The sequence below is a fragment of the Bactrocera oleae genome, chromosome 6 (assembly GCF_042242935.1).
Source record: "Bactrocera oleae isolate idBacOlea1 chromosome 6, idBacOlea1, whole genome shotgun sequence".
Taxonomy (NCBI): domain Eukaryota; kingdom Metazoa; phylum Arthropoda; class Insecta; order Diptera; family Tephritidae; genus Bactrocera; species Bactrocera oleae.
This window is the reverse complement of record NC_091540.1, coordinates 72,184,933-72,208,416: the sequence shown is the minus strand read 5'-3', so window position 1 is coordinate 72,208,416 and position 23,484 is coordinate 72,184,933. Positions and strand designations below refer to the sequence as shown.

At 35.8% G+C, this 23,484-nt stretch overlaps 1 protein-coding gene across 4 annotated transcripts in view; it reads left to right on the top strand.

Moving 5' to 3' along the window:
- Positions 1–7,505, top strand: part of blot (bloated tubules) — a 52,416-nt gene extending 44,911 nt beyond the window's left edge. For all 4 annotated transcript variants that reach the window (XM_036364161.2, XM_070112169.1, XM_036364162.2 and 1 more), the window contains 3 exons: positions 1,857–2,002; positions 2,249–2,385; positions 4,744–7,505. In XM_036364161.2, the coding sequence (XP_036220054.2) occupies positions 1,857–2,002; positions 2,249–2,385; positions 4,744–6,625 (2,165 nt within the window). In that variant the 3' untranslated portion in view covers positions 6,626–7,505. The remainder of the gene's footprint in view (positions 1–1,856; positions 2,003–2,248; positions 2,386–4,743) is intronic.
- Positions 7,506–23,484: the final 15,979 nt, after the last annotated feature.

The window sequence follows — 23,484 nt, the reverse complement described above, 5'->3', positions numbered from 1 at the left end:
TAAAACTATGCAACAATTTTCGAACGATTTTCACTAAAGCACTATTTAGCAACAGGGTTGCTGTCGAGGCATTGTTTGTTTAGTGTTGTTTGAAGTGATTTTCCGGTGTGGTGAATACACACACATTTTCAGTAATTTATTATGTGGTAATTCATTGTCAGTGTGTGAAGATGAACATCTGAGTACTGGTATGCAAGTTTATATCTATTTGATTTTTTTCACTATATACAGTTGTATTGTGCCGTGCAATCATACAGATGTATGTGTGTATGTGTGCATATAGCCGATGGAGCACTTCGTTTCATTTGAAGCTCCGCCAACAACAGCAACTCGTCTCGGCAGCAGGAGTGTTCGTTAGTTTGCACAGCGAACACACACACCATGTGGTGCATATGCAACAGCTGTAAAGAGTGGGCGGCGGTTGCACGCAGCACACAGCATGCAAGGACCAACACGTCCGCACTCTACCCACTGGGAGCGGCCCATCGCTAGCCACCCACTGGGCTCCAAGCAGATGCTGTCCCGATTTTCATTGCTGTTGCAACCTGACTGCAATTCGCGGATGTCTTTTCCTTGCAACGCAACACAAATAGGACATCCATTCGTTCTGCTCTCGGGCGGTCTGGTGTTCCGCAGTACAGAACGGTTGGGCACAACCCGTTTCAAAATTGTGCCACCTAACTAACAACAAACTAACTAACAAAAACAACTGAGTAACTACTAAAACAAACTGAAAACTGAAAACTGGCAACTAAAATGAAATGAATTTAACATACATACAAACAGACATATATGCAAACTTTCGTCACAACTAAAATGGAAAATGATTTACAGTTGAAAATGACACACAAAGCAAAGCAAAAATTGAATCTGACTCTTAAGGCAAAATCTCCATTGTGGGCAAACGATATTACGAACCAATACATATACATAAAAATCAATGAATAATTTGCGAAAAGCAAACCCAATCAGATTTAAACAGATGCAAAAAGTAATACGAATACGAAAGCCAACGTGCAATATGGAAATTCAACTTCAAAAATACCAGGAAAACGCATATAGTAACTCTAAAAATCGCAAAATCGCATCCGTGTGTCCCGTTTGTGTAAAAACGAAAGTCCACATTCGCTGTCGTGCCGGCAATAGTTGACGCTGCTCGCAACAACAACGGCAACAACTCACACAGACGACAGTAGACGCTGACAGTCAGTTGGGGTTGTAAGTCCAATAGCTGTTGCGAGATAGTGAAGAGAAATCCAAAAGAGAGAATCTCCTAGAAGAGAGGAGCAATGCTAAGGGCCAAAGCGACGGCGGAATGGATCTGCAAAAATTAAAACCAATAGATGTTTGAGAATAAATTCTAGCAAAAAGAAAAGAAAAAAATATCAACTAAAATGGCAAGATGAAAAAACTACTTAACAAAACTACACACACAAAGAAGCTGCACGAAAACGAAGCAAATAATAAATACTTGGCAAACTGCCGGAACACAATCTGGTGATCGCCCTTTTTTTGCAAATATGCACATTAATTCCAAAACTAAGTGATCCCTTATTTTTAGTGAAATTTTAATGGACCCTTGATTTAAAAATTTATTACTTTTGTCAAGATTTTTGCAAAGGTAGTCAAAATGATTGATTCTTAGGGGGTTGAAATGTTTCAAGAGAGTATGTATTTAAAAATGTATCTTATTACTATGGAGCTTAAACTCAATTTTAATGAAAAAAATGTTATTCTTTAAAAGGCGCCAGTTTGTTGCATAGTCTCTTAACATATAATTATCTGCGATTGAACTCTCTTATAACCCAAACAATAGTTCTCATTCCTTTTGCGCTCTTCTTTATTCTCTTTCATAGGCGCCTGCATCATTAGCCGCTTCGCGTCATGGCTGTCGACAATTTGGGTATCACTGCAAGCGGTCTTGGCAGTGGCCTACATCGGCATGTTCATCTTTAATTCGCTGCCTTTTCGGGAGTGTGTGGGCAATGTGAAGATGGCGCTGGTAAGTTTTTGTTTCTGTAGTTGCGCGTATCATAGTCGGCAGGTTGCTGACATGCTGCCGCCTTAATTTGGCGCGCGCGGATTGCGACCGTGACTAATTGTACGAACAAATCATTTCTGGCTGCAGCGGTGATTAATTCACCATTTCACAAATTTATTGGATTTTTATTACGGTTATTTGGGCACCTTTGCGGTAAATAATATTTTTGTTTTATTTTTTGTTTCGCTACTTCCTCAAATCATTCAGAATGGCTACACAGTGACGGGCAACAGCGGACAAGAATGCTTGCAGCGCACGTTCTTAACGCCTTTCTGGGAGAATCCCATGTATTTCGGCATGCTGGCCGTTGGACTGATCGGCATTTGGATTGTGGTCATGTTGTGGTAAGTATTTCGTTAGTGAATCGTAAATTAATTGATTACTTAACTTAACTAATTGATGACTGTCAAAATGCTATGCTGGCGATAAAGAGGAAAAAGAGCTGAAGTCTATTTTTATATTTATATTTGTTTGTATTTGCTTAGTTCCGCACTCTAATTGATTATGTGTGTTGAAAGGTGCAGTTAAATAGTTATTAATAACAAGTAATAGATACTGATTACTTTTGCTTCCTTCATCTTCGCTGAAGTTTCAATTATTAATTAATTATTAATAGTCCCTTTACGTCAAAATCAAAGTGAAAAACTTTTTGATTTAAAGATAAGATCAGATTTTTTTCAATTCTCGTAGGCAAGAAGTGAGATACTCCGAGTCAGTCAAAAAACATCGGTCATAATAATCTCATTTAAAACAAGCAAGATAGGGCTAAGTTCGGGTGTAACCGAACATCTTATACACTTGCAAAAAGGCTAAATACCTTTAGGTGTTGGTAACATTTTATATACCAAAAAAAATGTAGCGAAAAGGTTCAACTTCATTGATGGACAAAATCGTTAATAGATTACACATTTTAACTAACGTTAACGGTTTAAAGTCAGGTAGAAAGTGGAAAATTATTATATAGGATATATAGATGGCAGAGAAATTGATAAATATATAAAAAATATAATCGTGAATATCAGTTATATGGGTTCTAAGGTAAGTTTTTGCTCGATTTTATCCCTTTTTGCACATTGATGCACTGTTATTCGAAAAGTACGTTTTCTTAATTTCACTAAAATAACTAGCTAGCTTAAATAAATACATATACCTGATATGCACGATTTTGAAACCTCTGTCTGACTTTGTTCCATATATTATATATATTTAGATTTATATATTTATAAAATTGGTTGAAAATAAGTTCTCAAGTATACCTGTAAACGTTAAAACTTAATGCAATCATTCCTCCATTTCTATGCCTCCAACGATTTTAGTATAATTTTCGCTGACGGGAAGCAAAATATAGTAATAATATTAAGTGAGCCTATGACTTTCAGAATAAGTTAATATGATACCAAATTTGATTGTAATCCATTCACCATTTCCTCGAACAATGAAGTTGAAGCTTTTCGATACACTTTTGTGAATATAAATTTTTGCCAACACTTGAAGGTATTTCCCCGCTCTAATCATTGCAAGTTGCAAGAGTCTAAGATGTTCGGTTGCAGTTGAACTTAGCCTATCCTTACTTGTTATAACAATATATTTATACAGTTACACTCGTATTCAAATGGCTTGGTTGCGCTTCGTGGGGAGAAGTTCGAGTTCATTGTGAAAAACATTTTTGGTATAATTTGTCTTACGAAAGCACATTCTTTATTTTATAGAACTAGTATGGAGAGTCTAGAGTATAATAAATTCGAGCATAAGTGCTAGGTTAAGTCATACTTGATTTATCTGTAAAACAAGAAATTTTTTCAACGTCACAAGGACAAGCCGAGGAAATTAAATAAAATTTTGTAGAAAATTTTAGTGGATGCAAGCACGTTTTAATATCTCCAAAAGGGGCAGAATAATTTTGGTGACAGATGTTCGTGCTTTTATTTAAAATTTTTTCTATTAATAAGATTTTTTTTTGCGAGTTTAATAGATACTTATGCAAATTAGCTAATTAGACATGAAAATACTTTAAATACCCAAATGTAACATTAACTTACATGCAAATAAATTAAAATTTTTAGTGTTATTGTAGTCACACTTGCAAACACGTGAATATTAATAGATATACCCGCAGCAAGCCATTTACACATTTTATTGATACATCCGCATAATCTTTCATCTTAATTTGGATATTTCCAGCTAACATTTTATGTAAATGTTTGTTTTTTCTTGGGTTTGACATAAGCCTTGTCAAATTGTATAAATCCGCAACTATTTTTCTATTTTTAAATGTTATTTAAATTTGTTTCTTTTCACACGCATGCGTCCATTGCTTGTGTCACTTTGGTGAATACTTCTTTTCATTGTCTCAAGCGGTTGGTCAATTCTCTTTTTGTTTATTGTTAGTCAAATAAGAATCAAATAAAATATAAAAATTATGCTTTTACCTCACAATTGAATGAATTTTTTTTATTTAATTACGTTTTAATTACAAACTTGTTTGATGTTCGAATTTGACATTAATTTATGTTTTCATCTGACATCATAAGCTATTCTTCATTCGTGGCTGTAATACCAACCGATGAGAACAAATACACTCAGAACCTTCATTGGTTGATGGTGGAAATACGTACATACCCACATACATACATCTTTAATCTATGACTATATGAAAGATTAAATTAAGATTTTTGAATATTTTGTCACTTCTACTTCCACAGCACGCACAATGGCCGTTTCCTGCGCCGCAGCCTCTTTTTCTTCGGCATACTGGGATTTCTGTTGCTGGGATGCCTCACCGGCTGGGAAGTGCACAACTCGTTCCAGCGTTCCTACTTTCCCGAGCTCTGGCCGTTTGATTCAACGCTACTCATGGATTCCAACATCTGGTTCAACGCATTGATGCAAGTACTTTTTGCTACTAACTGCGGCTTCGGCGCTTTGCCCGCAGTCACCGGGAAATTTCTCTACAAAGGCGACGCCGTGCGGACATCGATCGTATATCTGTGCTTTAACTTGCTAGTGAATGCAATTGCTGTCACCTTATTTATGGTGCAATTCGACCTCTCGGCGAATAGTGGATCCATGATTGAGGAACTCAAGCCACTCACAGCAGTCTACGATCGCGTCATGTACGATCGTCCCAGCAACGAGCTCATTGCACGCATTATACCCGTACTAATTTATGCATTGATTGTTATCTCCGCTATTGTGGCAATGACGGTGTCCATCTACACGGTCACACGGTTGGTGCCGCGGCATCCGAATTACGTCATCAGCTTGGTGGCGCTCGTAATGACGATCATATCTCTGGCCGCGCCGAAATTCATAATTGCGCGCATTTTGGATACGCGTATCGTGGGCACAATCTTAATTACGGCACTTGTCTTCGAGTTGATTGCGATCAGTTGGATTTATGGCGTCAAGAATATCTACACTGATTTGGAATTCTCAATTGGACGGCCGATTTTCAAAGGCTGGATGTGGCTGTGGTGCATTTGCCCAGGAATACTTACCGCGTTGTTGGTGTGGTGGTGTTCGGACGACGATCAGTATGATCTGCTGGCGGAGTATGTACCACGTTGGGCACCCATTCTACTCGCGCTGGCAGTGATCTTCATAATAGCTTGTGTGCAGATATTCCGTCAAGTTGAGTACAATTTCTTCGGCATGATCTGCGAGGCCTCTAAATCGGCGAAGGAGTGGGGACCAACTGATCCCTTAGCGCGCCATGCTTGGAAGCAATGGCGTTCGGTATGTCAAGATACTGGTCGGCGTGATTTCACGCTTCGCCGACGCGGTACCCGCGATTACACGCACTCTATCAAGAAAGGACAATATTCCAGCTCTAGTAAATATGCGAACGGTCACGTGGCGCAGCAGAACTGGAAACAATCTACAACCGGTAACAGTTCGCCCAACTACAGCGGGTCAATGTTCGGTGATTCCGCTATTGAGGAAGACATAAGCGTTGATAAGTTTCCAGGTGTTTCACAACAGTTTATGCCCTTCCAGAACAGTGATGGCAAACCGCTGCGTTATTCCAATCGCTCACGCGCTCAGCCACAACAACGTTCAAATGCACAGCAACAACAACAACCACAGCAACAGTATATAGATCAAAACAGACAATACCAAAACCAGCAGCTTGAGGACGAGTCACTGTCTAGCCCACCACCACCACCCCCAAGCCACGTGCACGCCATGCGTCCGCACACCGCGAATACCGACAAGCATCGTGAGATTGTCTATATACGCAGGCTTTCTGAGGATGGTCGCCATGCGACGCGCATCGAAATAACACCCTCCAACGAGTCCATTACATACGGCAGCTCGAATGCCATCACAGCTAATGTCGGCGCTCGCAACCCGATGAGCAGAGTCGGTGCCAGTGGTCCGCACGGCGCCGCTTACGTGAAGCGTTCTTCCAGCACCAGCATGGCCGAACACAATCGACACTCAGTCGTGAGTGTGGGCGGCGGTGGTCTCGTAGGAGGTATCGCCGGCGGCAAACTGCCACCCCTCAACGCGAATGGCAGCGCGGACCATATCTGCTGGCGGAAGTTTACCGTGAATCCGCAGGAATACTCCACGGAGCTGTGAGGCCCAAACACATTTGCTGCCACGACGAAGCATCAACATACAAATATAAAATATACACATACAACAAAAGACTTTTCCGTACCCAAGACAAATTCGTTATAAAAATTACTTTGTAGTTATTGTAGTAAAGCATTAGTAATAATGAGACATCTAATAGTTGTAGTTGTAGTAGTGTAATATTAAAATCTAGACAATTCCAAATTGAATTCCAATACTTGTCGCAGAGTACTATTCTCTCTTTTAATTAAGGTCAAATTGAAAACAAAAACTTTGTAAATAATTAACCAAGCTAAAATTAATGAATTGATATTTTGTATAAGCTTTAACTGAAGAGTTCAGATTAAAACGACTAACACGAGTACTATAAGTAATTAAAGTTAACGAATGAAAATCTCTTTGTTCATAGATAATTTTAAGAAAAGGGCGATTGGAGGCGCGAGCGTTGCAGAAGGACTATAATAAATAAATAACTGATAATCATAACTAAAGAGAAATTGTGTTTATCCATAAAAGAGATACGAAAATAGAGAATGTAAGATTAAGGAATGTATTTAACGGATGTATTAGGAATATTGTATTCGGAGCGCGAAAAAGTATGCAACGCAAAATTTAATACGCGGCAGAAGTTTTTAAGTAATGAAGTTAAGGCTCGAGTGGACAAAATTGTTAATCGAAATTAAGAAGTATGTTTGTATCCGAGATTGAGAACCACTAAAGTGAGCCCGTAGCTGTCATCCATAACTTGAATTTATAGTATTGTGTTAAGCCAATAGCCGCACTTCTGTTGGCTGCGCAAACTAAAGAATGCAACGAATGATAATATTAGAAATTCTACTAAAATTGAGTAAATAAAATTAAATGAAAGACATTGAGAAACAAATGTGTTGAATGCCTTTTAATATATTGCAGGAATGTATGTAAGTATGAAGCACTGTTATACACATAAAAAAATATAAATAAATTGGTGTTTGAACACATTCGCTTTCAAATTTACATTTTTTATTTTGTTTTGCAGTTCTATTGCTAACTAGTTATGCTTTTAAAGATGCATAAATACATATATTTCCGGTTTTTCGATACACATGCATAATCAAATTTTGCACTTAACGCATACACCCATTAATAATAAAAGAAGAATTTGACTTTTACCGCAATTTATTCAATGAAATTAATACGATTTAGTTTGGATTCTGCTGAAAATATCTATGTTTTCAATAATGAATTCAATTGTTTTGGAAATCCGAAGCAGAAGCAGTTTTTTTTATCATTGATTAAGAATTCACCTCTAATTTTATTGTTGTTTATCCCTAAATCATACATTATTATATTTATATATTATATCTATTTCGTATTTAAATGAGATTCATCTCTTTGGTGTTTTGGAGCCCTGCAGAAAAAATACAGTTACATTTCTATTTAAAAGTATAAACGATTTCGTTTCTTTCGAAGAAATCTTCACGAGATATGACACATATGTTAATACTTTTTTAAAATTCTCAAAGCATTTCTGAGGTGCACTTTCTGCTTACAATATATTGCCTAGAGTTTTCTTACTATACTTTTGCAACATGTTGCTATAGAGTATATTAGTTTTGTTCACCTAACGGTTGTTTGTATCATCTAAAACTGTTCGAGATAGATATAGGGTTATACTTGTATGTATATAAATGATCAAAATGACGAGACGAGTTGAAATCCTTGGCAAAAAGGTAAGGACGAGTTCGTAGATGGGCATAATCGGATTGGCGAATCACTGTCTGTGTATAAAGTGCTATAACTAAGACGTAAATTAAGATACAGAACTTTAATTTGGCACAAAAATCTAATTAAGGAGGGGCAGCTTTGGTTTGAAAATTTTGAAAAAGTGGGCGTGGACCTTCAACGGTGGGCGTGGTACCGCCCACTTTTAGATGAAATCACATATCCCAGGACCTGCTCGACTTATTCCAAATTCAATACATAACATGCTTATAATATTCCCATATAACACAATTCTAAATTCCAAGTGATTCTCATTCCAGTATACAGTTAAAACACCAATAAATATATTTGCACGAACAGTCCATTTAAAGTGTGCCACCTTTTAATCAAAAATTGTCCAAATCGAACCAAAACTGTTCAAGCCCCTAGGTACCGATTATGTGGTAGTTGACTTTTTACCGAAATTATCGGTAAATATGTAAGATATATATTTGAAATTCTGAGAGAATGCTTTCCTGATAATAGTATGTTTGAGTGTAAAAAATGGGTTGAATCGAGTCGAGGGCTAAGGAAAATCCCCCATATACCTAATATAAAGATTTGCGAACTTCCGGGTGACTTTATACCGCATATATATATATATATGTGAGTTATCTCCATAAAAATTTGTACCTAAAATAAGTAAAATCAGGTGAAAACTTTTCCTGGCCCACATATAACTAATCGCAGAATTTTTAATCATCTGGTTGATAGTACTCCATGGTAACGGTATGTGAGGATGTTTTAGCTGACGCGAAGTAATATTTAGTAATAAAACTAAGCGAGTCTGTGACCTATAATAGAACTTAATAAAATACCAATTTTGATAATGGTGTGGTTTCTGGTCAAATAACCACACATAAATAAGCAGTTACGTCTATGCTTAGATAAGACAATATGCTGAGAGGTTGTGGCTTTGTGTCTTGGGCAAGAATTCTTGCCAACTTTCGTGAGAAGAAAAGAACGTGCGCAAAATTTCTGATCTATATCTCAAAAACTGTTGGATTAGACAGACGTACAAAACTAAGTCAGTTTCTCACGCTGATCATTTATATATACTTATAGCGTCTTCGATGTTGCCTTCTGTGTATAATAAACTTCGTCGCCAACTTCACTAGAAAATATTCTTAAAAACCCCGTACTGGACGGGTGCCTTTTCCGGCCCCGGTAATACGTTAAATACAAATATTTCTGAGTGTGTTGTGGATAAAGTACTGCTATGTGTAAATTAGCAACTATTTCCAAAAAATCTATGTTACATGGCAAAAAGCAGATCAGAACAAAATTGCAATTCGCTTCTCCTAATCGCTCAATAATGTATGGTAGCAATGCAAGAGATTCGCTGTACAAATATGTATGTTTTATAATTCCAGTTGGGCGCATATATACACACATATGCATACATACATATATGTGAAAGTGAAATATGTGCAAGTTGTTTCAATAACCTTCTACAATACTTATTCTAGCTTCGTTTAAAATACTTCAGACTAGTTAGATAATATTTATTTTAACTAATTATATCTAATTGAAAATTAACGCATTTAAATTAAAGGTGTTGGCTAGTGAATCAGTGAATAACTAGCACAGTGGGTGGTATTTCCGTTTTGAGTTTTATACCCTGAACAGGGTATATTAAGTTTGCCACGAAGTTTGTAACACCCACAAGGATACATCGGAGACCCTAAAAAATATATACATAAATGATCAGCATGATGGGCTGAGTTGATTTAGCCATGTTCGTCTGTCTGTACGTATGCCTGTAGATATGCGAACTGATATCTCAGTCTATGAATTATCGATCTGAAATTTTGTACACTTTTTTTTCTCTCCAAGAGTCGGAACCGCTGATATCGGACTACTACAGCCCATAGCTGCCATATAAACTGAACGATCGGATTAAAGTTCTTGTAAGGAATATTTTGTATATGTGAAGGGTATTATAGTTTGGTGCAACCGAAGTAAACGCTTTTTCTTGTTTATATTTCTTAAGTGATTATTTTTGAATATATCCTTCCTGGGATGAGCATGAATCTTTGACGTTTTCGATGGTTTATGGTAATAATGAGGAAAAGGAAAGGCACACTCATGTCGAAAGGAAATTGATTTAAAATTTTTCAGATGTGAGGGAAGGGAGCAAGGAGGGAAGGAATAAACTCTAGTTGTACAATGTGTTCTTTGGCATTTTTGTGAGTGTAGAAGGGAATAATGAAATAGTTCGTTTAGATGGTTGTATGTTCTTCCTCATGAGTAATGATTCTTAAGTAATGATATTCCTGTGAACTTTTGATATTTTATATTGTATAGCATAAAGGTGGCTAATAGAGTTATGTTACAAGATATTCCGTGCAGTGAGGTAACTACTCTGAGACAAATTTATGGAAGGAGATATGATTTGTTATTTTGGCACATTGGAGTAAAACACAGGCACCCATTACTGCCCAGTGGAGGAAAGACATAGCGAGGAAACCATGTTCCCCTTGTATGAAGTTTCATTTATCAAACCACTTTGTCGGACTTAATCTTTTTTGGTTATATGTACTATGTGCTCATGTGTACTTGAATAGTATGTGCATGCGCGGGATTTGTATCTCTATCGTTGGCTGCCTCGCGCGTGCGTCACAAAGCGCTGATTTTTCCTTCTTTGTATGACCACGTGTAGATGTAGTGCTATGACCAACTACTAATTATCATTCGTGTTTTGTTTTTGTGTGGTTTGCCTAATATGTACGACTAAATCGCTTATAATATTTGCGATATTTTTTCCAAACTTCTAAGACTGGCTTTAGTAAGTGTTTAAATTTGAATATAATTTTTAAACACACAAGTTTGAATTTGTTTTTTGTTTCTGTGTTTTTTTCATTTTTGGTTATATTGTTCAAAGTTTGGTGGCTGTCGAGGTAAACTTGATTGGTTTTTGGGTAGAAGCGCACAATAAACTAGTTTAAAGCATTTTAATAAAATTAAAATTAAAGCTAATAAATATCTTCTTCAGTTGTGCTGCTGCGACTTTTATGTTATCGCATTTGTCTTGGTCTTTCATAACAAAAAGCGCATAAAAATCCAAAAAGTGACTTCTTCAATAATGCCACTGGCTTGCTACTCGACAGCTTGGCTGGCTGTCTGGCTAGTTCAGCGCTAGATTGGTGGGTCGCAAAGTTTCGGAGATTAGCCAAATCAAATGTGTTTAAAAGATTTCTGACTTGTTTCATAGTTCATGTTGTTGTTGCTTTGTTGTTTTTTCTAATTTTAATTTTAATTTTGGGTTGCTGCTTTTAGACTTGTTCAACCTTGAAATTGGAAGAACATACGAGGAGACGAAAATAGAAACAAACAACAAATGCGTAGACAACTAAGTCGGTTTCGTTGAGATGAGCAGAACAGTTAGAGGCTTTTCGTTTTTACTTTCGATGTTGTACATAATGTGCGAACGTTTACACTTTAATCTGTTCCTTCTGTATGCGTTCGCTTTTGCCCTGCAGTTAAAGCTACCAGTTTTTCTCAGCTCAGCTAAACTTTACATTTACGTATATGTCTATTTTATTGGCAGAACCCTTAACCGCCTGTTGTGTCGCAACGTGTATTTGCTTGTGGGTGTGTGTGTGTGTTTTCAAACGAATGCATTATTTTACATTGAAGTTCGGTTTGGAAATAACAGCAAAGTGTTTTTTAAACCATTTGAGTTCTTTTTAAAAGTTTTGTTTTTGCATTAGGTCACGCAGGATATCTTAAAACTGTTTGAAACCGGAACGGATCTTAGAGGAACGTACCTGATTTGAACTTTGCCAGCAGCAAAAATGTTATGGACATTTATTCCTATAATTTCCTCCCTTTAACCTTAGCGTGGTAGAATTGGAGGGGAGATCTTTTATAGAGCTAACGGCCAGCAATTAGCCAACTTTGTTTAAATATTTCCTCCCACGCGGGACGTTGGTTATCTGAGGATTGCAACCAAGTGGCTTATGTGGCTGTATGCATATCCGCATTGTCTTGAATTACCTCTCTTAATTAACCAAAAAAATTACAAATTAATTGTTATTAATCCTTCAGTTCTCTCTCCACTGCTAATAAATATTACATTATTATGTAACCAATGCTAAAAACCAAACAAAAGTTAGTTCAGCTAAAGGAGACAATTTCGATTAAATTAATTTGTTTCAAATATCATCATCAAAAAATCATCATCGGTTACTTTTTTCGAAAATTATATAATAATTATTAGATTTCTCCATGAAAAAAAATTGTACAGATTCGTAAAGAGCTGATGCTCATAAGATGAGATAAAAATGAAAATAAATGTATAACTACAATACATACATACTCACATGCATTATTATGTGTATTATGTATGTTTATATAAATATGTTATTCCATTCCTAATAATCTAGAAGCAGTTTTGACAGAGTGGGTTATCTAGTGTTACCACATTCTGGAATGCCGGAAACTAAATCTCTTAAATATTTATTTATGCAACGATGTTGAAATCTGGCTATAGTTCCAGTGGCAGCTAGTTTGCCATTTTTTGCGTAATTGCTTGTCCCACAGCAGAGTTGAAGCAAAAGTTATAGACCTTATATTTTTTAGTTATCTATTCTTCTTACAGTTATTGTTATGGTTTCAAAAATTATTTAGTTATCTTGCAATATATATTTTCAAAATTGAGCGCATGAATTGTGTTGGTATGTGTCGCTTGCCTCTGTAAGTCGATAAACCGGCAGACCTAGTTATGCTATACTCCTATTAAACGATGCAAATTTTCAATCAATGCGAATACTTGTTTAATACGAAAGGCTGAGAGATGGTTTCGGATGGTGCGAATTTGTGATTTTCGATTTCGCAATTAATGAAATATTTACCCTAGAGTTTTCTACGAATGACATTTAAGTTCATTTTGTATCACTGAACTGACAATTTTTCTTAATGAGTCGAAGCATTATTAAAAGTGTTTAACATTCCAGAATCCCGTCTTCTGAGCGAAGATGAGTTATTTGAGTAGGTAATTCATTGGAATTGCAGAGAACCTGCTAACTGTAGTCAGTTACTGTCAAATGCACCGTCTCCCTGTGTGCAATGACTAAAAAATGCTTAATCTGCTTTATTTAAAAGCTTTTGTAATAGAAAACATTTCATTTGCATATCTTGAAAGGCGCTCTTATGTGTTCGCTTGTTTTTTATTTCGGGTACAATTAACGAGCAGAAACGAGATATTCAAACGGTTTTTAACGCTTCCATACCTATGATATCAAATTGGTTTATAAACATCGTTATTGGGATCAATAAATAAAAATTAATTTGCGCTGCCTTTTCATTGATACTAAATAATCATAGAGACTTGAACTTGTTTAATAAATATAAAAGTACACGAGTCGAAGAACGAATAATTATTCCGAGCTTCATCATTCGTATAACAGGATTTCCGTGGCATTGCCATCAATTCGGAGGTTCAAGGTTTTTTGGTTTAGCCTATGCCATATGAGTAAAATAAGTGTGTAAAGCAGAGTCACTTTTGACAAGGGTACAAGTTATTGTAAAAAAAAAAACATATTTAGCCACATTATAGATGTTTTATTGGCGCTAGGCGTTTCGATGAGTTTATATTTGTTTTCGAATTTTGATTTTTGATAATTAGTATTCGGTTGATACATATAAATAATACTAGCCAAATATTCATATAGGATACTTAAAATAAGCCAATTATTTTGATTTTGATTTGGAGTGGTTTAGTAAAAGTAATATTTTATGATGAAGATATTACGTTAAAATGTTTAATTGGTACGCAGATTATTGTCTCTTAAATGGAAACCTGTCACTAAAATGTCTTAATAATGTACTATACTTGTATGTTAGGAGTATGTTCAGAATACATCTCTACATTTCTACCCGAGTAGTGAAGTCTTTAACACTTTTAACTTTAATTTCAAAATATATATACATTTTTTTAATTTCATAGAGGGATATCTGCCTAATTACATGTGCCTAGGACGGCATTTTGGCTAATTTTCTTCACACATTTTATTTATTTATTTAATTTTATTTATGATTACCTAACAAATGACCAAGCTACTGAACGTTTTAAATTAGATTTGTACATGTAGATATCGTTCCAAAATTATTTACGGCAATACGAGGGTTGCTAATTATTGAACTTGATTTTCGGCTCATTTACTCATAACTGTTAGGGTCAGTTATGGAGTTATGTACTTGTATATATATAAATGATCAGGGTAACGAGACGAGTTGAAATCCGAGTGACTACCTGTCCGTCCGTCTGACCGTGTAAACTTGGTAAACGTATTCCTTGGCACCCAAGGGGTGTTGGTATTACAGATGGGTGTAATCGGACAACTGCCATGCCCACAAAGCGTCATTTAACGAAAACCTATAAAATGTCATAGCTAAACACTATGCTAAGATACAAAACTGTAATTTGGTGCAAGGGACTCAACCAAACTTGCTGAGAATAAGTAAATAAATGCAAAATAATTTATTTATACACTGTGCAAATCAAGAAAATCAAATAATAACCACGCCCACCCTCTATATAACGGTTATAATGAAAATTACTAAACGTGCGATAACTCACTGAATAAAAGAGCCACAAACATTAAATTTCACAGCAAGGAATGGCTAGGAAGGTCTTTATGGGAGCCGGTGTAAAAATTGAGCAATGGGAGCAATCGGTGAAATCCTATATCTCAGGAACTACTCGACCGATTTCAACCAAATTTGGTGTGTGAGGTTATCTAACACTGTGAAAATTTTACAGTATACGACTGAAACATCAATGCAGTTATTAGGGTTAAACTTTGCACAAATAGTGTCAAAGTATTTAATCTAACGACAAACAATTGTCAGAACTCGGAATATAACTCGTGCCAAAAATAGCTAAAAGCACGCCAACCCTTCCCTTCGCCCCATATAGCTAACAGAAATATTTTCGAACCTCCCTTCACTTTATGCCACAACTATCAGTCCATATGTAAGAAATCTTTATTCAGAAAGAATCTTTTTTTAATGACAGTGTATCCAGTTTCCTTAAATGAATGAAATCACGCCGATACTTTCCTTAGTTTAATATAAAGTTTTGCCAAAACCTGGTGTTCCTCCGCCGTTGGTCCTTGCAAGTTGCAAGAGTGAAATGTTCGGTTACACCCGAACTTAGGCCTCCCTTACTTGTTCTGTGTACAATTTCAATTAATTAGAGTCATGGGCTTGGGGAAAGTTGTTGTCATCATCTGTGCTTATTTTTACGATATTTTTACCTGAAATCCAGTAAATTGCGACTATTTTTTCACCAGATCGTACGTAGTACATCCACACTAATATATAATATTTATGTATTTTTCAATGGAAGTTAGTAACTGGCAACTACCTTTTGTAAAGCGTATTTTTTATTAAGTAAACTATTAATTAAAATATTATATATTTTTTAAATCTTCGATAATAAAAATTGTCGTATGAAAAAGTAGTAATAATTCATTACATTTCAATAACTGCAGAGATTAAATAATTAAAAATACTGTGAGCATGGAAAACAAATGAGGCAACCTGACTTTTGAAGGCAGCGAGTGTCAAATTAAGAGAAATATGTCATGATTTATTCAATGTGTAATATCTGCTGAATGGATTTCTATAAAATAATTATTTATTTTGCTTAACCAGTTTAAAGAGAATGGCCAATTTCTTTTGCTTCACCACACATATACAAACTTAAAGACATGAGTAGACATAATTTAAAGGTCCATTACACCGACACTGGCTACACGCAGCAATTGGAAGTGCTTAAAAATGTATATACCGGTCCTCAAGGACATTGGTATTTTTGGAACATTTCCGACCGTTTAACACCACTCACACACCAAACAAACATACGTACATACATCTCCGGCGATGTACACGCATAAGTCCAAGCGCGATCACAAAACAAGTTAGCGATCCAGCTGCTGGTGGAAACATGGTAAACATACAGAGACTGACGGGCTTTCCGTGATGGTCAAGAAGGAAAGAAGGAAAGAAGGAAAGAAGGAAAGAAGGAAAGAAAAAACGAAAGCGCACGAAATCCTTTGGATGGCAAAGGCACATTACTAGTTGGGAGATGAGACGATAGCGGCTTCACGGCAAACCAATGTGTGTGTGTGTGCGTGTGTGTGTGGTTGAGAGTGCCCATGTAAATGTAAGCCACAGCGAACTTGTCTTTTGACGGCCATCAACACCGGCGGCGGCGAAACGGGTTTCCAAGAATTAATGTTACATAACTTCAGCATTGAAAGTGAATCGCGATTGTGGTGGGGAAGACAAAAAACTACACATGCTTGAAAGAGGTAAAAAATGCGGGAAAAAATAACCAAAAAATCGGTGTAAATAATTACAAAGAGCCGAGTTCATGAACACAATAAAAAGTTTTTATTAAAGAGGAATGCTTCTGAGGCATGGCAAACAAACCGAAGTACACAAACACACCAATAAATATACAGTGTTGGATTCTATTGGGTTAATGAGTGTGTGTGAATGTGTGAGCGGCGCGCTGTGGAAACATCTGCATACAAAATTGACAAGCGAGCATAGTTGCATATCAAATATAAAGAAAAATATTGTGTTATTTGATAATTTATTTACATTTTTGTTAAAAATGTAAAATTCATATGCTCATAAGTATAAGGCAAGAACAACAGCGTCAACAATATTTTGACATATAATATTTATGATTTAATAAGCATGTGGGCATCACTAGTCTTAATGCTAACGTACTTCTGCAAAAACTACTCACACACACACACACATATACATGCATAGTTATGCTTATAATTTTTTTGCCAAATATCTTAATTGCTAATTTTTCGGTATGAATCATGTGAATGCATTATTGGCTTTTTTGTATGAAATTAATGACCCAACCATGACAATAGTCAATGTACACAAACATACACACATAGCATATACATATGTATATGTGGTATAGATGGCTAAATACCCACGGATATCAATAGATATCTGTGTTCAGACTTCAATCGACAACGAATCGTATAATTGCCATGGAAGTATCATTTAAGAGTAGCAAGTAGCAAGTTAATAAGTGCTTTAACCTTTGTCGTCACTCGTCACTCGCCACTCGCCGTGGAAGGCGCCCGCTAGTTGGCTGGTGTTGAAGCCCTGTTGACAGCCGCAGTGCCATCGGTTATTATTAAGCGCGATAATCGCCACGGCTTTGCTTTGCCGCTCGTGTGTCGGTGTGTGTGTGTGTGTGTGCGACAACATAAAAAGATGCGATTTATCTGCCAAGAACTCCGAAAATAGCTAACACCACGTTAATTGCACTTACATTCAAATATTGAACATCAATATAAGTATACACAAAGTACTTGTACATGCATCGAGGGTAAAGCAAAGCAATAAAAAGCGCTTCATTGATGACTTGTGGAAAAGAATTGTCAAAACAATTGTTGCTGTCGCTAGTTGAAACATCGCTTATAAATGCTAATTGAATTGGTGCTAAGCTATTGTGTCTAAGTTTTTCAATCATGGACATTAGCAGCTTGTGGACATCCATGCTGGCTTCGCTTTCACAAGGTGACGCTCTGTGAGAAAGTAAGCAAGATGTGCTCACCATTAATAAATGCGATGAAATGCCTGCTGTACTTGCTTACGCAAAACCAATCACACCTTGACGCTTCTGGCAAACAGTTAAGATGATGGGAAGTCAAATTGAATTACATAACCTCACAAAAATTGGGGAAATTCTAATGACTTTAATGCAGAAAATATTCTTCGTTCACAAAGTTTTCAATCAGGGATGCTACGAATAACGTAGGATGTGTAGGTCGCAAAGAAAGTGAAGCTCAATCAAGAATCCAGCATAGTTTTAGAATTACAGATTTTCTAGGGAACTTTACAACATTTTCCAATCTCACTAGATCTATTTTAAAGAACGTTGGCTCTGTTGGCTTACACTAAAAAGAAGAATTAGAATTATTAGAAACATTTCCCATTATTGGTGAAAGAAATGGCCAAATGAGAACTGTGCTTCCCATTATTCAACTATTATCATACCATCAACTCTTCGAACTCTTCGATTATTGTCAGAAACCTCTGGTCTTTTATATACGAATAAACTTTGTTCTTCAAAACATTTAAAATACTGTTATTTCTGCATAACATTTATAATTCTAAAATTTATAACCGTTATGAACGTACTTTTTTAAATATTTTAATTTATGCCTGAAAACCAAGTGCTTTGATTTGGAAACACAGTTACATACAATACTTAGTAAATATACAGCAATAATATGGACGAGATGAGTGGAGCAGTTTAGTTGAAATGCTGTTAAACAGCAAAGCTGAAAAAAGCAAATACATTTAAATATCCAAGTAGTGCCCAAATTTTGTTAATATACAAGTATTATATAATGGGTACACACATATTATTATAGAAGATTATTGGGGGAGGTAGTTCCAGGGAGGGTGGAGTTGGTTATATTTCGAGCTTTAGTTGAAGTAGTCGTCATGTACTTAAAGGTGCTCGACTACTACGATCGTGGTCAATCAAGTTGACTAGTTCTTCCAAGCACAAACATTTTCAATCACACATCATCAAGGCACGTGGTCAAAACAGTACTACCGTTACTTCTAGGAATTTTAACAAAAAAGTTAATTTTTACTAAACCGGAATAGTTAATATCTTTTGTATTTATTATTGCCGCTAAAGATAAATAAATTCGCTGTATAAATCAGAAGTAATTAAAACGTAATTTCCAAATTCAATACACCCACATTAATCTATTCGGGAGCGTGCACATACCCACACGTATAAAGATTGCACATAAATCTCTTTTGATTAGAGAATATTAGCAGAGAATCGTCGAAATAAAAATAGCAAACTTTCACTTTTATTTAACGGTTATTTCTGTGCGTTATTTTAGCACACTTGGTGGCAATTTGGAAAAGGTCAAACACACGATCACACATATAAGGCATTGGGCGAAAACAAGTTAAATATTTTATTCTTTTAGAGATGGAGCTCGTGTTGGTCAACTGCCTAGAATTGGATTGCTAAAGCAAGTTGCTAACTTACTTCGACGGATTTATATACATACATACAGATATATGTGTATATGTATATGGATATACTCGTAGACAATATATTTTGGTACTTATCCATGTATATAAGTATACATGTTTTTATTCTCTATATGTGGTCTATTGCTTTTGTTCTTATTGTTCCTTATTGTATATAGTGTGGTGTTGTTGTTGTTTTACAGAAACTGGAATTATTTGTTGGGCAGATATTTGCATAGTGGTTTTATCTAATCGAAGATGCTACAAATATCTGCAAATACAAACACATATACACACAGGCAAATAGGTATATATACTTTCGTGACGTAAGAGGATATCAGATTTGATCAAAAACTATGGAAATAAGTAAGGAAGGGCAAAGTTCGGGTGTAATCGAACATTTTATACACTTGCAGCTTGCAAGTATCAAATCCGAGGAAATACCTTCAATTCATTAATTTTATAAATACATAATTCATACACTGACTGACATATTCAGCACAGGGTTAGTTAGAATAACAAAAATCAATATATGCGGGTTTGGGTAGTTCGTAGACCAATTTCACATATTTTCAGCAATAAACTAGTATAGTATGCCCAATATTATTCGTTCAGTTAATAAGTAGGTAAGTTAGTAAGTTATTTTACATATTGACCAACATATATATACGGTATAAAGCCAATCGGAAGTTTGAAAATCTTATATTAGTTGCGGTTAATAGCGTTTAGTGGGCGTGGCAGTGGTCTGATTACGCCCATCTGTGAACTCGTTCTTACTTTTTTGCCAAAAAACATGTTTACAAACTTTCATTACGATATCATAATTTTTACTCAATTTACAGCTTGCACGGTCAGACGGACAGATGCGGACGGACGGACGGACATCTGGATTTCAATTCGCCTCGTCAACCTGATCATTTATATATACATAACCCTGCATCTATCTCGATTAGTTTTAGATGATCAAACAACCGTTAGGTGAAGAAAATTATTATACTCTGTAGCTACATGTTGCAAGCGTACAAAAAGTAGAATCAGTTAGCACAAAGCAAAAATTAAGGTATGCAAATTAAAGCAAATATCATATATGCACATACACATATACATATATACATATGTAGGTACATGCATACATACGTCAGCTGTGGTGTTGGTCGAAATGATTTGCATTAATCAAGCTCGCTTGTCACCAAGGCCCTTGGAGCAGGGCCGCTTGTGATCGGCTCTGCGGTCGTGGGTCAACACCCGCAAACGCAGATCCTAGTCAATCTTGCCAGTATTCGAGTGAAAAGTGCTTCATCGGTGTGGGTTGGCAGAGCGGTGTCGACGACAGCATCGAATAGCTGTGGGAGAAGGTATCGCATATTCACTAACAACAACAAACAAAAATAGGCTCACATACAATTCTGCGCGTGTAGCGCTCCGAGCTCCTTTTGAATTTCATGGCTAGAACAATAGGCAAGCAAGCGAATAGCTGAGGCGGGGCGGCTGAATACGTGAGGAACCAGTTCATAACTTTACGATTTGAATAATGGCTTTTTTTGTTGCTTTAATTTTTTGATATGTTTGCCCGCGTCAATTTCTTGTTTCTGCTCTTCTTGTGCCCCAAGCTTGACGTTTATTTTTGTTAATGTCCAAAATTTATGACTCGCGATAAAAAGTCTATAATATTCAATTGTTTGCATTATATCTGTTAGAGCCGGTTCTTTGTATGTTTTCAGCATCCGCAATACAGTGATATATATATGTATGTGATATGTGATATGTTTGTGTGTAGAAAGTGTATGGGCCTCACTTTTGTACTTGTCAAATGTGATACAAAATAATGTAGGAACCATGCAATCCTTCTAATTAAATAAATACATTAGCGAGACTTTGGTCGAGATAAAAAGTCTTGCCAATAATCGGATGCAATAAGACGATAATGATCTTATTGAAACGATATTTTGTAGTACAAAGATCTTCATAAATACATTTTTATGCTCCTCAATAAATAGTTCACGTTTTTGAGTGCTATTTTGCCTATTTGAAAGGGATTTCGATAACTTTATTTTTCAAAAACATTTAAAATATAAGATTACTTAGCTGTAACGGTAATCTAAATGCTGTATCACATAATATCACGTAATTAATATGGCCATGTGTCAAGCTCTGGTTGAATAAAAATTTCAACAGAAACATTAAAAAGGCTACACTAGACTAGACTAAAGGAGATTCGCTGCAGACAAAAGCCACAAAGGAAACTCATTTTTCAAGACACTGCAGCGAAATGCTTACAACCACAACCACATACAGAAATGTATGCAATACACGTTTCAATAAATGTATTTAGTTCTGCCAAATATTTATTTATAATTGCTGCCAAAAGCTCTTTATTGCAAGCATTAAATTATTTTTGAGCAAAAGAAAATAAAGCGCTTGACTTCGTCTATTGTGCAATTAAGCAAAGATTCTCATAAACTTGTTTACTTGAAAATTTGAAAGTAGTGCATTAAAAAATTAATTGCTTTTTATAAGTGAAGATGAAGTAAGAGAAATAATGCAAATTTATTTATCATATTCATTGAACTAAACATTTTGAACGCTTTCAGAGCAAAACTGAAAATAGGTTCTCTTAACAGCAAGCCGCTGACGGTCGGAAAATCTTCATTTACTTCTTATACTTTTTTATGTTAACTGCATGGAAACTGGAATTTTCATCAAAATAATTCATTAAAATTAGGTTGAGTTGACTTCGCATTCGCGAATTCTCCAATATTCGCACAAACATTTTTGCGCTTCGAGCATTATTTTGACATTCGAATTACAACAAATACATGTACATAGATATATTGCCTAACTGTACTTTTGTATATATATAAGTGTTTATCTACATACGAAGACGAGCGCCGATAATCACACGCTCACACACTTACCCACAATTAAGCTCGAAAGCCCAGTATAAACGCTCTTCATGTCTAATTCAACAGCACTTCGAGTTCGTGCCCAACAGCACTTCGGCGGCACGTTAATTGTTAAATCAGCCTAATTGAACCGTTACGGCAATTTTGTGGCGCATTTGCGCAGTCGGAGACAATGCGCTTCTCAAGAGAGTGGGCTTATTCTCCAAGTCACTTAAATGTACTGGTTAACTTATGTAGATATATACCCCTCACATACGCAACTTATACAAAGTAGTGTGGAATTCCAATTTCTAAGGCGACTACAAATTAACTAACCGAGATTGATATTCAAAAGCAAATTTCCTTGGATTCAATTAAATTTCTCAGTTATTCAAGCATATTACATTTCGCAAGGGGTATGTGGAAGAGAAGTTTGAATGGAGATCAAAATAGATAATGGCAACCCTTTCTTTTAAGTTTTTAGCCTGGTTCCGATTTCCAGTAGAGGGTATATATAAATTTAGCTGTGTGTGGGCTAACGCAAAATCAAGTGACCTTTACATTTATATTAAGATAAACACCTTAATATGTAAAAGAAATATAAAAAACACAATAAATGGTTAAAGACAACAGCCTCACCGGCTGTTACTGTACATTATACTTTTTTCTCACACCCTAGGCGATCAACATACATAAATAACTAAGTAGATACTTTACATACTTAACTGTGAGCATATTATACAGGGTGTTCTTAAACTTAGTAGAGAATAAAAAGCAATTAGGAACAAAGAAATAAGTTAAGATTGGAATTAGATAAATTGTGAACTTGTGGAACACTTCTATTGTTGATTTTGCTCATTCACATTTATTTAACTGATGAATGTAAAATCAGCCTTGGTTTCTCGGGTGCACTTGCCTTTATAACAATTTTTTACTTTAAGATAGACGTAAAAAAACGGCAGAAGTTCAGTTGACCGACCCTGTATTAAAGAAAACATATATTTACTTTTATTAATTCGTTTGGTTTCGTCGTTAATTCACCACCTGTCTTTAACATGGTTTTTGCTTTGCTCTGTCGGTCAATTTGTTCACAAATTGTTTTTCTCAAATAAATACTCGAAAATCAAACAAAAAGTTGCTAATTTGAATTCAAGAGCTAACTTTTTCACGTGTGTCGGTTGGGCA